Below are 15,709 nucleotides of genomic sequence, written 5' to 3'. Positions count from 1 at the left end.
CCTTTATGTCACGTGGAAGCTAAAATATAATGTGCAATGTCAGGGAAATGGAATAAACTGTTGTGTCAATGCAGCCCAACCAGTCGAGACAGAAGGAAAAAAACACATGCACATTTCTCCCTATCTGTGGCTTAAAAATACTGCCATACACTACATTAAATAACTAACATTTTGCTGCCTTTTCATGACACCCATAATATATTGCTGAGGCAACCACCTCACTCTCCCCTCAAGGCAAATAGCAGCCAGGAAAGCTTTTGACAGGGAGAGGAAAGTTAAGCCCCTCTTCTCTACCTTTGGGGTTGTTATTATGACATTTATATCCGTCCATGCACTTCAATATATCTCCTTTCCAATGGTGCAGGGAAGGCTAGGTATGCCTCTGATCCCCACATCTCTGTGAGGTAAGTGAGATTAAGAGGCAGACTGACTTAGAGACTGGCCCAAGGTCACCCTCTGGGACTCATGGCTGAGCAGAGATTTGAATCCTGGTGCTCCAGGGTTAGCCCAACACACTAACTACTACGCCACACTGACTCCAATATGGCCCCTTCTTCTTGTTATCAAGTATTTTATGTTTTTTATACTCTAACATAGTTTCTCTCTGCCCTCCCCATCCATCCACGTAATTTCCCCCTCAGTTACGCAGTCTCTCTCTCTCTCTGATGCATACGAGAGGCAGAACAAGTGAACCCTAAAGAGTGCCAACTCTAGCAACTCACAACGATCATTTTTAATGAGGCCGTCCCCGCCGAAGGCAAGACTAGGGAGAGCGATTTAACTAGGGATGGGAATGAGAAAAGACGAACCAACAAAGGGTCCAGGAGCTCCAACCCTCCCTATCTTGACTTATTCGGATAATTTCATGACGTCGACTTGTTTCTAAAATCTTTTGATTGTCGTTTTGTATTGTATCGATTATGCACACCCACAGGAGCCAACTCCTAGGGGCCGAGGCCCTTTCAACAAAAATAAATTTATTTGAAGGGCTGCCCCCCGCCCAAGTTGATGGGCACTGCCATTCAAATGGGGTGTGCGCGGCGCAGCGCGTCTTGTGATCGATTCTGCAATCCCCCTACTTTATTCAACTTGGCACCCCTGTGCTCACTGCTTTTTCTTCAGCGGCATATAAATCTTTTTACCAACTCCCAACCTCCAAGTGACCAGATCGACCCCCCCCCTCCCGCTCCGGCCCCAACGCAGCCTGTTTGATGCTGCAGCAGAGCTAGCTTCGCTCCCGCTCTGTCGCCGCGCGCCTGGCGAGCCCCTCTCCGCGACGGGGCCCGGACACTGCTTGGCTTGGCGGAGGGAGGGGCGGGGTCGCGGCGAGGGCCAATGAGCGCGAGGCCCCGCCCCCGCTGCCTGGGAGCGGGGCGCGTCACAGGTTGCCTTTCGCCCCGTCGGCTGGCCGCGGCGGCGACTGGGCAGAGAGCAGCGACGCGTCGGCCGAGCTGCCCGTGGAAGCCCCCAAGGGCGCCTGGAGGACTTGCAGAGGGCAGCGCCGCTTGCAGAGCAGGGGACGCGCATGGTGTGGAGTGGTAGCAGGGATGGAGCCGGAAGGGTAAGCGGGGAAGGCGATCCGAGGGGCGCCCAGCAGCCTTGCCCTTGCACTGGAGGGGAGGGGAGGGGAGGGGAGGGGAGGGGAGAGCCAGGATTTCTCCCTTGATGGAGGCAGGAAGGGGCTATTGCATTTATAGCCCACCTGTTCTCCAAGAAGCTCTAGATGGCGCACGTGTCTTGCGCCACAACCCTGCGAGGTAGGATCGGCTGAGAGGCAGTGGCTGGCCCAAGGTTGGACTATGTCCTGCTAATAGCACCCATTCCCCTCACCATGGGCGTAGCCAGGATTTACGTTAGGGGGGTGCAGACTTTTTTGCGAGGGCAGAACCTCATTTAGTTAAGTATTTTCATTGATTGGGGGGGGCAGCTGCCCCCTCCTGCCCCCTTTGGCAACGCCCATGCCCCTCACCCCGTGGGCGGATGGAGGGGGGCAGCACAGGGTGGTTGCCAACGCATGGATGAGGGTTGTTATTGCCTTGCTCTGTTATAGCAAACCCGCCACGAGCCTTGGGGCAACCTTGAGGATCGTCGAGGCATTAGCCTGTGTGCGCCTACTCAGAAGCAAGTCCTCCTGAGCTCGCATGCAAGCAGGCGTGCAGAGGACCGGGCGCTGTGGTTGCAGCCCTCATCACGCGGAGTTACATGCCGCTGAACTTTGACGGGCTTGCTCCGGAGTGAACGTCCCTGTAGCATCGTGCTGTTGGAAGAAGTGGGGGCTAGCTGGAGAAAACAAAAACGATCGCCAAAAACCACCGGCCTGTTAGGCTGCTGCGAGACTCATTCTTCGTTTTAGCCTTGTTAATGGTCACCTTCTGCTTTTCTCCCTCTCAACTGCAAATGCACGGTCAGATATCAAAGAGTCAATATTTTGCTGGGGAATGTGAAGGAAGGAACATGAAACTGGGCCTCCTTTTGCTGGTAAAAGGGAATGGAAGGAGACGTGCTCACGTGTGCTTCTGCACAGCCTTTAAAAGATTTGTATTGAGTTTCCTTTTTTGATCGACCACCCAAAGGAAAGTTTGGTGGGTCCTGAACAGTAGGAAGGATCAAGTTCCTTCTTTTCCCTCTCCCTCCGACATCTTTCCTTCTTTCTCTCGAAGTGAGGTTGGATTTGTCCCTGAGGCCCCACAGCAATCTGGGGCCACATACAATCTGGGGAATGTGTGAATGAATGTTTTAATTCACTTGCTCTCATCAGCAGGAAAGAAAGAGGCTAATCTTATCTGGTGATTTGTTGAGTGAGACAGGCCTGCTGGGAACCCTTCTCTCTCCCATCAGTATTGGATTTACTTAGCAGCTTACCCTGTTGGCTTTAAAGGATGCCTGGTAAGTGGATTTTTCCCCTCTCCCCTCTGTTCTTTGTTTCCTCCTTTGGGAACTACAGTATATGCATTTTCTCCAAGCAGTTTTCATTCTGAATACATTATACTGAGCACAGTTCATCAAGAAGAGAGTGAGAAGGAAGAGGTTGAATCCTACTGCATGCTTACTTTTGTTACCTAGTACCAGTGGCGTAGCGTGGGGGGTGCAGGGGGGGCCGGCCGCACCGGGCGCAACATCTGGGGGGGGGGCGCTCACACTCGCAGCTCTCTGCCCCTAGGGCAGAGGGGGCGCAAATTACTTGCCTTGCCCCGGGTGCTGACAACCCACGCTATGCCACTGCCTAGTACACATGGCAGAAATACACCCTTAGTACAGTGGTACCTCGGGTTACAGACGCTTCAGGTTACAGACGCTTCAGGTTACAGACTCCGCTAACCCAGAAATATTACCTCGGGTTAAGAATTTTGCTTCATGATGAGAACAGAAATTGTGTGGTGGTGGCACAGTGGCAGTGGAAGGCCCCATTAGCTAAAGTGGTGCTTCAGGTTAAGAACAGTTTCAGATTAAGAACAGATCTCCAGAACAAATTAAGTTCTTAACCCGAGGTACCACTGTACGTTCTTTCATTTCTCTTTTCTGATCTCAGCCATGTAGAACGACTCTTTCTCTATACATGTACATGCAATAGGTTTTTAAAGAATTGTATACATTTATTTCAGTGGGAGAGGGACACGGGTGGCGCTTACCGATCAGAAGGTCGGTGGTTCGAATCCCCGTGACAGGGTGAGCTCCCGTTGCTCGGTCCCAGCTCCTGCCAACCTAGGAGTTTGAAAGCACGTCAAAGTGCAAGTAGATAAATAGGTACTGCTCTTGCGAGAAGGTAAACGGCGTTTCCGTGTGCTGCTCTGGTTCGCCAGAAGCGGCTTAGTCATGCTGGCCACATGACTCAGAAGCTGTATGCCGGCTCCCTCAGCCAATAAAGCGAGATGAGCGCCGCAACCCCAGAGTTGGTCACGACTGGACCTAACGGTCAGGGGTCCCTTTACCTTTACCTTTTATTTCAGTGGGGCTTACTTCTGAATAAGTATGCGTAAGATTATGCAGAACATACGTTTGTGTAAGATTATGTAGAACACGGCCATTGGTCCATATGGCACTGTATTGTCTGCACGGACTGGCAGCGACTGCAGGGTTTAACGGGGGACATTCCCAGTCCTATCTAGAGAAGCCAGAGATTGAACCTGGGACCTTCTGCATCCAAACCCCTACCACTAGACTATGACCCTTTCTCTAGCAGATAATTACCACACTGTATTCATAGAATCGGAGAGTTGGAAGGGACCCCAAGGGTCATCTAGTCCAACCCCTTGCAATGCAGGAATCTCAACTAGATCACATGTGCTTAAAAACCTCCAATGGAGAATCCACAACCTTCTAACAGATTCTGTTCTGCTGTGGAACAGCTATAGTAGTAGTAGTAGTAGTAGTAGTAGTAATAGTATTAGTAGTAGTAATAATAATAATAATAATAAATAATAATAATAATTATAATTTATTATTTGTACCCCGCCCATCTGGCAGCCACTCTGGGCGGCTTCCAACAAAGATGAAAAATACACTAAAATGCCACATATTAAAAACTTCCCTGAACAGGGCTGCCTTCAGATGTCTTCTGAATGTCAGGTAGATGTTTATCGCTTTGACATCTGATGGGAGGGCGTTCCACAGGGCAGGCGCCACTACCGAGAAGGCCCTCTGCCTGGTTCCCTGTAACTTGGCCTCTCGCAGGCTGCCAGAAAGGTCTTCCTGGTGTTTTGTTGGAATCTCCCTTCTTGTGATGAAGCCCCCCCCCTTTATTTAAAAAGCACTGAAAACTGTATCGTTTTTATTAGTTCACCTGTTTCCCGTAAGTAAATATAAACAACCCTATTTAATTCCTGTATGTTTCTCTATTGTGCCTGAAGTTTTATTCCGTTTGCACGAGCATAGCCTGGCAAAAGCAAAATCAGAAATAGTCTGTAATGAAGTAATTTCCCTTCTTTACATGCTAAGTGTTGTTTGATGAGCAACACATCTGCTTTCAAAAATAAACATCCAGTTGCAGTAGTTGAAGATTCCTTGCAAATGTGCAGGGAAATTATAGGTTTCGTTTTGGTTCCTAATTTTAAGGTTTAGCACCCGCTCATTTCCAAGGAGGAATTTGTATTAAGCAAAACAGAGTCAATGGTACTTAGACTCTTCACGTTGCTTGCTTTCTGTACAACAGGGTTGTACAGTATCACGAGAGGGTTGCAGTTTAGAGAATGTCTCCTCTTTCTGTAGCTTAGGCCTAGGCCTGGCTGCACTGGCGGTAATTTGTATGAATGGGATGTGGTACCTGCTTAGCCAGACCTCCATGAGGCCTGACAAGCTAAACTGGTACATCACATAAACTCTCTGTGTATCCTACACCCCATGTCCCAGAAAACTTGTGCAATTCACTGGAGTTCCATAACAGGTGAGTGGGTGTGCAATTAATTATTTGAAGGCAGAGTACTTTAAGTCCACAGAAATATCCCAATGCCCATTGGGTGCATATAGGCAAAGTCATAAATAGATGTCACATGGCCATAAACAAAGGGCTTCTGTGTACATAGCCTGATACCAGTGTCCTAAATGTATTAAGGCACCTGTCTCTCCCCACAGTGTGCGATACAAAGCTCACATACCATCACTTGCACTCATAGGCTGGCTCACCCTATATGTTTGCATCTATTTCAGTTGCACCAAGATTGCATGGGTGGGCCTCTGTGTGCATGAATCTATGTACAAGTGCATCATGTGTTATGCTTAATTCTATATTGTCTCTTTCACTATGGCAAAACAAAATCTGAGACATGTTGTCATACAATCTGCTAATAGGAAGCAAAACCTTGCTAGCTTATGCAATTATTTACTTGTTTCTCTCAAAGGTTTATGTAAGCAAAAGAGCTAATTGTAGAGTCAACACACGTTTACAGAAATTGCAGCTTGGTAGGATGAGGCAAGAAGGCCCCCAGCTAATTCTCGGCTGCTGTCATAATGGACCACTCTGAAATGCTTGTTTACAGTGACAGACCAGGCCTTTGTGACCCTTGCTACCAATGATGTTTATTGCCACGGAGCTCTGGTTCTCGGACAGTCCTTGAGGAACCATAAAACATCTCGAAGGCTGGCAGTGCTAATTACATCTCAAGTCTCCAGTGCAATGAGGTGAGGAAACGCTCTCAGATTCAATTAATTGAATATCTTCAAAATGTAAATGCAAATTCTGTTCCATAACCCTGATTACAAAATAACAATAAGCAGGCAGTGTGTTGAATGAGTTGCTTAATTCCTAATGAAATCATGTGTGGCCAGAAGTGTGAGCAAACAGGTTTTGTTTTGTTTAGAAAACAGATTTCCTCTTGTGGTCCTATATTTGGATCACTTTGTGCACAGAACTGTAAGCAGAGACTGATATACTTCAGTGACTTCATGAAGAAAAGAACTGCATTACAGGTTTTCAGCCATAAAAAGTCCAAACTCCAATTTGCACACAGATATGGATAACATTTCAGCATTCAGTTAGAGTGTGGGATGGTGTAAGCGGTCAATCAGGGTTCCCATTCCTTCCTGGCAACTGTGTGTATGAGTAGGAGAACTCCTTTCAGAAAAACGCAGGAAGTGTGCCTGGTGCACATAGCATCACCAAGAGGGTGGGCTTACCCTATGATTTTCCCTTCTCCCTTTCCATATTCAGACAGAACATCCAAAGAGGGCAATATTCTCTCCAAATATTTGTAACAGGTTTTTTTGTGGTGTTTCTCCCCAGCTCCCATTTCATTCACTTACCGGAATCACCGTCTATTGACAAATTTTGTAGGGAAACACAAACATATTTATTACAGTTTAGGAAAAAAGGAGGTCTCTTAGAAGAACTACATATAGAAGTTTTGTTTCCTATCAGAAACAAAGAACTGAGGTTTAGTCAAAGAAACCGATTGGCAGTAGGTTCAGACTAGATAAGACGGAAGTATTTTTTTTGCCCAGTGGGCAATAAAGGCATACACACTTACCTGGGATAAAGTCCCATTGAATTCCATGGGGCTTGCTTCTGAGTAGACATGTCTAGCACTTGGCTATAAATTATGGAATTAGCTCCTGCCAGATGTACCAATAGCCACTTGTTTAAATAGGTTTAAAAAGGATTGGATGATGCAGGATAGGACAGCTGATGGCTATTAACTAAGCCAAATGGTACCTGCAACAAAATTTTGCAGCACCAAATGCCTTTGTTTACTGTTCCAAGTGTTAGCCATGCCTTCCTTCCATTTGCTCTCCTCCCTAACAGTCTGCTACTTTTCTGTGGCCACTGGGAATATTTAGCCTTCAAATGGGCTGTACTGGGAACCCTCCTTCATAGGATCATTATCTGCATATTTTCTGCAGATGTTGGGGGTTTTCCTGAACCTGCTGATACCCCCTTCCCTTGCTCAGGGATGGTGTCATTTTGGCCATGTAAAAATCAGCACTCATGCCTGAACATAAAAACAGAGGAAATGACAGCTCAATGGAACTTGATATTCAGAAGCTGTCCTTGTATCAGACTACTAGATGCTGGAGACAAGCAGCAGGGGAGAACATTCATGCTCTGCTTTTGAGCTTCCAGGTCTATGCATCTGGCTGCCTGCTGTTGGAAACACAGGTAGTTCCTCCATTACATATTGATCATTACTCAGTTACAGTTGTACCTTGGTTTTTTAACACAATGCGGTCTGGAAGTCTGTTTGACTTCCGCAATGTTCAAAAACCAAGGTGCGGCTTCCAATTGGCTGCAGGAGTGTCCTGCAGTCAATTGGAAGCTCTGGAAGCCACGCCGGACGTTTGGCTTCCAAGGCAAAGTTCGCAAACCGAAACACCTACTTCCGGGTTTACGGTGTTCGAGTTCCAAGTTGTTCATGAACTAAGCTGTTCAAAAACCAAGGTACGACTGTATTCCTCATCACTTGGCAGTCGCTTGAACCGAAATGGATATTGAATCGTTCTTCTAAGTCTTACGATAGCTGATCAACTTTGATTATTAGTTGACATTTTAAATAGTCAGATTGGTTTTGACCTGTAATCTTTGGTTCTTGCGTGGCATCTTTAACTTGTTTCCTTACATTTTGCTCCTGCTCCTTAGTTATCAGCAACTGCTTCTTATAGTTCATAGGAAGTGGATTTTGGTTTTGGGTTTTCTTATATTTCTAATGTGACTTTGTTTGCTTGTTTATCTTGCATCTAGTAGATACTACAGGCATCTCCTCACTCATGCGGGGGTTACGTTCCCGGGTACCACATATATACATGAAATCATGTATAGTGGGGGACACCATTTAGAACGCCTGTAAACATCTTCTGGAAACCCCTGGAAATCCTTGAAAACCCTTTAAAAAACCAGCTGCACTTACCAGACTGGCATAAATGGTGGCAAAGGTGACTCTCAGTCTTCCTCATCTCTGGAGGACAGTGTGGAAATGACAACAAGGAGGGTAGACCGGTACCCTGAAGTACCTGGCTATGATTTAGAGGTACCTCCTTTCTCAAACTTCAACTCTCTACCAGGTCAGTGCAAAGGCTTATGGGATTGCAGTTGCAAAGTCTCCAGGAATTGCTAGCCATTTCCCCCACTTTTTACATCACTTTTTGCAGTTTTCCCACTCTTTGTGGCTGATTTTGCCCTTTTGGCACCTTTTGGCAGTTTAAATCAAACACGTGTAAGTGTGGAGATGCCTGTAGTTGTTTTTAAAAATCCAGCTGCTGTTCTCAGTTCAGTTTAATGTCAGAAACCCTGTACTGCATTTCTTGCAAAAGGAGATGTCTCAAGGCTCCCAATCTTGTATTTTACTTGTTTTGTCAGGGCTGCCCTCAACACCATATTTGACACAGTGGTGGATGTGAATGAAATTGACAGCAATGACTCTATGAACTTGGCTTTGCTGGAGAGACTGGAACTGGGTGTAACCTTTACCAAACTTCATTGCTGGACTCTTACTCAGTATAGCAAATGTGCCTTCATGGATGCAGACACATTGGTAAGGGAAGCACCAGTGAGAAAAAGAAAGTTTTGCCATGTTGCTTTCAGTTACTGGTGACCTTTTTGTTGATTGTTGTGGGATTTCAATGGAATAGATTCATATGTGGGTTGGGGGAAATCCTGTGTAGGTTTGTAAATACCGTATTGGCCCGAATATAAGCAGCACCCAAATATAAGCCACACCTTTAAAATTGGGGGTGGGGGGGGGGAAAGGAAAAATACCTATATATAAGCTGCTCCATTCCTCACTGCTCCTGGCTGCATACTGGGTGGGCAGGGGAAGCCACACTGCATTGACAATGGCCTTTCCCCTTCCTCGCTCTCTCCCTTCCCTGCCTTGGGGGAGAGGATGGGGAACTACGCACGGGGCGGGCACCTCTTTGCCGCGCTCCTGGCACTGTTTGCCCCATGCTCCTGGCTGCATACAATAAGGTTGTGAATATAAGCCATATTTTAACTTTTCACAGTCGGAAATTGGGGGGAAAGTGTGGCTTATATTCAGGCCAATACGGTATGTTTGCATAGCACATACATATGAATAATATATGTACACTGTAGGTGCGAATCTGTACTTCATTGTTCAGTGCAGAATGTCAGTACAGTTATAAAGCACCAGCTATCTGTATCTAAAGCTATATCTACACACTTTAGGGTGTAGAATGTTCTATTCTGTTATTGAGATGGGAAACCACGAATGCTTAGCAGTCCCGTAGTACATGTAAAAGTGTCTCCCATCATTTCCAATGTGAGAAGCAACACACTGGTGTGTTCATATTGATGCTGATTGCAGGGCTGAAGGGGAGTGGTGAATGGTAGGAGATGACATAGCCGGTTGATAAAGACAAAACAGCTAAGAAAGAGCTTTGAATCCCTGAAATTTGTATAGTAGGGGGATCGGCTACGATTCCAACATACCACGTCTTTTCTAGGTACTGTGCAATATTGACGAGCTGTTTGACCGGGAAGAACTCTCAGCAGCTCCAGATTCTGGCTGGCCAGACTGCTTTAACAGTGGTGTGTTTGTTTTCAAACCTTCTTTGAAAACCTACAACCTCCTCCTGCAGTTTGCAAATGAACATGGCAGCTTTGATGGTAAGTTCACTGACCTGCTCCCCTTCCTGGTTCTGCTTGAGTGAGGTCCGCGTTGGTGAAGTTCTTTGACGATGTGAACTTTTGATGGAGCTGGACCCTTACTACAGCCAATGTGTTTTCATGGATGCGGACACTTTAGTAAGGCCACTGATCTCTGAAATGGCAAGCTAGGATGAAAGTTCAGAAGTAGATGCTACCAAAAAGAGACAGGAAAGACCGTCAAACAGCAATTGCTACTGTAAATGGCTTTCATATATACAGCTTTCCCCATTTCCTGTATCATCTAGCAGTTCATATTAGATTGTGTCATGGTGTCTCAAGTACCTTCCCCCACTTTGGCTTCACCGGCTACTATTTGCTGGGTGGGGAAGTTGGCTAATAATAAAGCCACCCCATAAACTGTTGGCATTTTCAGTGCTGGCTGTTGTTTTCGTTCTCATAGCTCTACTATTCCATAAAGAGCAATGTACAGGGATGGAGAAACTGTGGTCCTCCAGATATTGCTGGACTCCAACTCCCATCATCCTCAGCAAGCATGGTCAGTTGTCAGGAATAATGGAAGTTGGAGTCAGGCATCAGCTGGAAGCCCACAAGTTCCTCTTGGTGATGTCCCCCCCCCCCCCAAATATAGCATGCCATGTAAAAACGGGAAGAAGGAATAAGAAACACCAGTTTCAGAAACTGATTAAAAATTTGGGCAGGTGGTCAAAACCAATTGTCAGTACCATTTGGCATGAGTAAGTTTGGGTTTGAAGATGAAATGGTTGTTTATGTTATGCGTTCTTTTCAATACTTTAGGAGGTGATCAGGGATTGTTAAACAGTTTCTTCAACAACTGGGCAACAACAGACATTAACAAACACTTGCCATTTCTCTATAATCTAAGCAGCAGTGTTGTCTACACCTATGCCCCTGCTTTTCAATAGTAAGTACAGGAATGTACCTCTCTCTATAATACATTGGTGAATGTCTCCCATACTCTAGGGCTGAAATCTCAGTGGCAGACCCTTGCATGGGCAAAAAATCTCTTCTAAAGACATATGCTCACAGGTTTCTCTTCGTCATAGCTGATAATGGGATGTATGTACACACATGCAACACAAGATTGCTTACAACCAAGATCATATATAGGTGTTGAACCTCTCGTAGAATCATAGAATTGGAAAGGACCCTGAGGATCATCTGGTCCAACACCTTGCAATGTGTCACAACAGTTTCAAAAGCAAGCCTGATTTAGGAAATCGGTACTGTAATTGGCTATTCTGAAGCTACTGATCACCTTGTATCATACATAGCATTCCTATCAGTATATATATATGTAGGTCCCAAATATGGTGATCAACTGGTCAATTTATTTATATGGCAAAAACATTCAGCTTGCTGTTTCTGACCATTATGTTTACACAAAACCAGTGATCAGCTTGGAATAGTTTGACTGCCGTGTTTGTTTAATCTGGAAGAAGCAATGGCACCCCTAAGCATGCAAAAATACAAACACCTAAATTATGCACCAAATATATAATAAATATATAAAATATAAACACCTAATTCTGCAACTATTCGCTTGATGAACAACAGAAAAGCAAATGAGACAGCCCATGCAATGCTCAACCGGAAAACCAAAATTCTCTACCAGGTACTGATGGGATGCTTTTGCTTTAAATGTGCAAGAATCCCTCCTTGTTGATGTGTTATGGAATGGAAGGCCTTTTACACTTAGAAGAGGCCATAGGTGATGGAACAGGATGAGTGAGACTGATGTGTTTCCAGGGCATCTTGCTAAACATCATTCTGTCCATCCTGCCTTCATCAGCCATGGCTTCCGGCCATAATTCAAAATCCCCCTCCCATGTTGAACATGGTAACACCTTCTAGTTGTTCCTTGTCCTCCCAAGTGCATTGTCAAGTTCATGCTCCTGTTGTCTAATGAGCAGTTTGCAAGGAGTTTACTTTCTCTCTCCCCCCCCCCCCCACAACCAGCAAGGACATTATTCCTGCTGTCAGTTGGCCTATGACTGCAGAGATGAAGGGAAGGGCACTCTGACCCTTGTCACTGGCCACTGGAAGGCTGCTCATCTCCTTCCCAAGAGGCCACTTTCTGGCAAGGGTGACTTCAGCCATTGGTTCAATGACAGTGAGCTGCTTTCAGTCTCCCACCCAACAAGAGCACTGCTGCTGGTGTGACAACAGAGGCCTTTCCCACCAAGCAGAGGACCAAGGCCTGCTGAGTGCTTGCAACATCTCCATCTCAGCAAGAACAGTAGCAAAGGAAGAGCATTCTGGCCCCAGCTAGATGCAAATGCCTGTTATCAACTCACATCTTACTTAGTACTGGAATTATCAACCTGATTTCCCTCCTCTACACTTATGTATTTGTAAGCCAGGGCCTGTTCTATTTTCACTTATGTTTAGCTCCTGCAGTGGTGCTGTGTATTGAATTTTAATTGCTATGAGTCACTGGATTTTTTTATTATTATTAAAAAAACTATATACCCATGAATGAATAAATAAAAAGTTCTGCAATGCCTTGGCAGAGATGAACCATCTTGCATTTACTTTTTTAAAAATGGGGCTTAATATAAACTCATTTTTAAGATTATATGTGTCCTTTTTGTAGTTTTGGCAAAGATGCAAAGGTAGTCCACTTCTTGGGACCATCAAAGCCATGGAACTATAAATACAATCCTCAGACAGGAACAGTGATAGAAGACGGTTCATCCTCATTATCTAACAGTCAGCTCTGTTTCCTTCAACTCTGGTGGACAACGTACAGTTCTGATGTATTGCCATTACTGGAAAAAACACAGGAGTCTTCTGAGCCACAAATCCAGAGAGAAGAGGTAATTTTTTTGGAAGGGAAGCTTTTTGGTTTGGTTTCCTTGCTTTGTGAAAAACGGCTTTTGAACCCGCAAGAACTTTTGTTATATACCACAGGGGTGTGTTCAAAGAAAAAGGGGAGGAATATGGGCAAACATCGCCTCCCGCACTGCCATGCATCCCTCAGGCACACCTAAAGCACTTCTTGGGATATGTGTTTGAATGTGCATTGCCATTCCCTGCCTGGCAAAACTATTCACATTTTAAAGGAGAATTTGAGCTACATTAGAATAGCAATCTGCATATAATATAGTTGTTAGCAGTGGTAATAGAATGACAACTGTCAAAATAAATAAAAAGTGAAATGTAGCGGAAAAGGAGACAGAATATTTAAAATGCGTGGAGTACAAACATAGGAACTTTCATGGATGAAGAACTTCCAAAATTACATTAATTTTTGTTGTTATTAGCCAAACTTGAGTGATGAAAGTAAATTGGAAAGAGGAAATCCTGCCACTAGCAGTTCTTTGCCAGCAAATGAGGAACATGTATCTGAAACAGTTGCAAACTCACCTGATGAGTTATTTGCCAAAAAGGTAAGTACTTTTTATTTCTGCTAATTAGTTATAGTAAACTTAATTCTAAAAATATCATGATGCTTCCAAGTATTTAAAATTGATTTAAAGTATTGTGCCAGCTTATCTCCCAACTATATATGGCATGAGTATGCTTAAAATCTGAGGGGGTGGGATTCCATTGGAAAAGCAATGAAATTAGAATTTCAATTGTAAATAACTTACTATAATGTTATTTTCTGTTTTAAAATGAGTGGCTTTGGACCAGACAGAGAGCAGCAGCATTAGTATGCTTGTGGTTTCCTCTCATCAGTTTTCTGCTTCTTGTTTGAGCCTTGTAGATGCACATATCTGAGGGGGGAGGGATGTCCTTAAAGGATTTAGGACAAGACACAGAAGCCTGGTGATACTAACAGCATGCTTATACCTCATTCAGTTCACTTGGGGTTTTCTTCCCAGTAGGATCGCAGCCTCAGAGCGAGGAACTCCATTTCTGACTACTTTTGGGAACAGTGTCTTCTCTCCAGAGCAGAGATGGGGCTTATTAAACTATATTCAGTTTAATCCTTAATACTTTTACTTGACAACATGCTATGTTGCAGTCATTGGAACTGCAGTTGTGTCTTGGTTCTCCAACAAAATCCATTCCAGAAGTCCATCTGAAAACCAAGACGCGGCTTCCGATTGGCCGCAGGAGCTTCCTGCACTCAATCAGAAGCCATATAAGATGCATTGGACGTTTGGCTTCCAAAAAAGTTTGCTCACTTCCGGGTATGATGCATGCTAAGTAAGTTTGAGGAACCCCATTTAAAAATGAGGATTTTTTAGGGTGACTCTGGCTGGAATCTTAAGCAATCCAAACCCAAGAACGTCCTCAGTGAGGGATTGGAACAAGTGGATCTCTCAGCCAGGGCTAAGCCAAGACCAAACTAAGTCCCCCAAAAGTGGTGTGGTAGGATGGGCAAGGGGAGAAATACCCCACCCCAAACTTCATTCAGCTCAGTCACATGACTTATCAACTATTTTAAAGGCTTGTTTTCCCTCTGCCAGGCTCAGGCCTGCTCAAATGACAGTAGCCCTGCTGCTGAAGGGAGTTTGGAATGGGAGTGTTTACCTTGGCATAATTTGAGTTGGTTTCCTATATTTCAGATTGCTTTGCCAGGGAGCAATACAAACCCAAGGTCTACCAGGACAAACTGAGTTTGGAGTAGATGTATCTCTGGCTGATCTGGTTAAAGTCTTGGCTCAGCCTGGAGATGCACCATTGTAAGTCTTCCACTCCAGTTCATCCAGCTCAACAAAGAGATGTTATGGAAGGGAGAAAAGAGGACAGGGCCGGTGGAGACTTATTCCTGTTCCAAACTCAGTTCAGCTTGGTCATGTGATCTAGCAACTGAAAGGAAGCAATGCTGGTGAAAAGGGTCATGTAAGTCAAGTTCTATTTTAAAGGCTTGCTCTCCCTCTGCCAGGCTTGGGCTGGCTCAACCAGCAGTGACCCCACTCTTGAATGGAGTTTGGAACAGGGGTACATTACACCAGCATAATTTACCCCAGTGTATATTGACTCCCTATAATTTAAATTGCTGTGTTAGTTAGGGTTGCCATACGTCTGGAATTTCTCAATCATTGCCCTGTTTCTGGGCAGGAATTGCTTTAATGTCTGGGAAAATCTGGCCGTATGGCAAACTCAACAACTTTTGTGTCCAGATGTTCACTCTTTGAAATATGGCAACCCTAGTGTTAGTGAGATACCACCCATTCATTGTATATAAGTAGGGTAGAGTGGATGTTAGTTAGTGGTCACTACACATCTCTGTGGGTTGCGGCATACCATACTGATGTTCTGAATAGCTGAATCACAACAGAAGAGGTTAGTTGCACCTATTCCTTTTGTTTTTTGCAGCTTATTTTGAACCTGTAAGTTACTTCTACTTTGCAATAATAATAATAATAATAATAATAATAATAATAATAATAATAATAATAATAAATTATTATTTATACCCCGCCTATCTGGCTGAGTTTCACCAGCCACTCTGGGCGGCTCCCAATCAAGTGTTAAAAACAGTACAGCATTGCATATTAAAAACTTCCCTGAACAGGGCTGCCTTAAGATGTCTTCTGAATGTCAAGTAGTTGTTTATCTCTTTGACATCTGATGGGAGGGCGTTCCACAGGGTGGGCGCCACTACCGAGAAGGCCCTCTGTCTGGTTCCCTGTAGCCTCACTTCTCACAATGAGGGAACCGCCAGAAGGCCCTCGGCGC

General features: G+C 44.8%; 1 protein-coding gene across 5 annotated transcripts in view; it reads left to right on the top strand.

Moving 5' to 3' along the window:
• The first annotated feature begins 1,392 nt into the window (after positions 1-1,392).
• GYG2 (glycogenin 2) overlaps positions 1,393-15,709 on the top strand; it is an 18,782-nt gene continuing 4,465 nt past the window's right edge. For 2 of the 5 annotated variants that reach the window (XR_013837868.1, XM_079972897.1), the window contains exons 1-8: positions 1,393-1,561; positions 2,051-2,886; positions 5,973-6,114; positions 8,783-8,957; positions 9,889-10,051; positions 10,850-10,976; positions 12,669-12,891; positions 13,339-13,464. Coding sequence is in view for 4 of the 5 variants with exons in the window: in XM_079972897.1 (XP_079829023.1) it covers positions 2,880-2,886; positions 5,973-6,114; positions 8,783-8,957; positions 9,889-10,051; positions 10,850-10,976; positions 12,669-12,891; positions 13,339-13,464 (963 nt within the window). In the remaining variant the exon portion in view is untranslated. Of the gene's footprint in view, positions 1,562-1,773; positions 1,792-2,050; positions 2,887-5,972; positions 6,115-8,782; positions 8,958-9,888; positions 10,052-10,849; positions 10,977-12,668; positions 12,892-13,338; positions 13,465-15,709 lie in introns of those variants that run through there. The other 3 variants (XM_079972898.1, XM_079972899.1, XM_079972900.1) reach the window with 3 other exon arrangements.

This window comes from Podarcis cretensis (assembly GCF_951804945.1).
Source record: "Podarcis cretensis genome assembly, chromosome: 4".
NCBI classification, from domain to species: domain Eukaryota; kingdom Metazoa; phylum Chordata; class Lepidosauria; order Squamata; family Lacertidae; genus Podarcis; species Podarcis cretensis.
The sequence above is the reverse complement of the archived record's forward strand: the minus strand, read 5'-3'. Positions and strand labels throughout refer to the sequence as shown.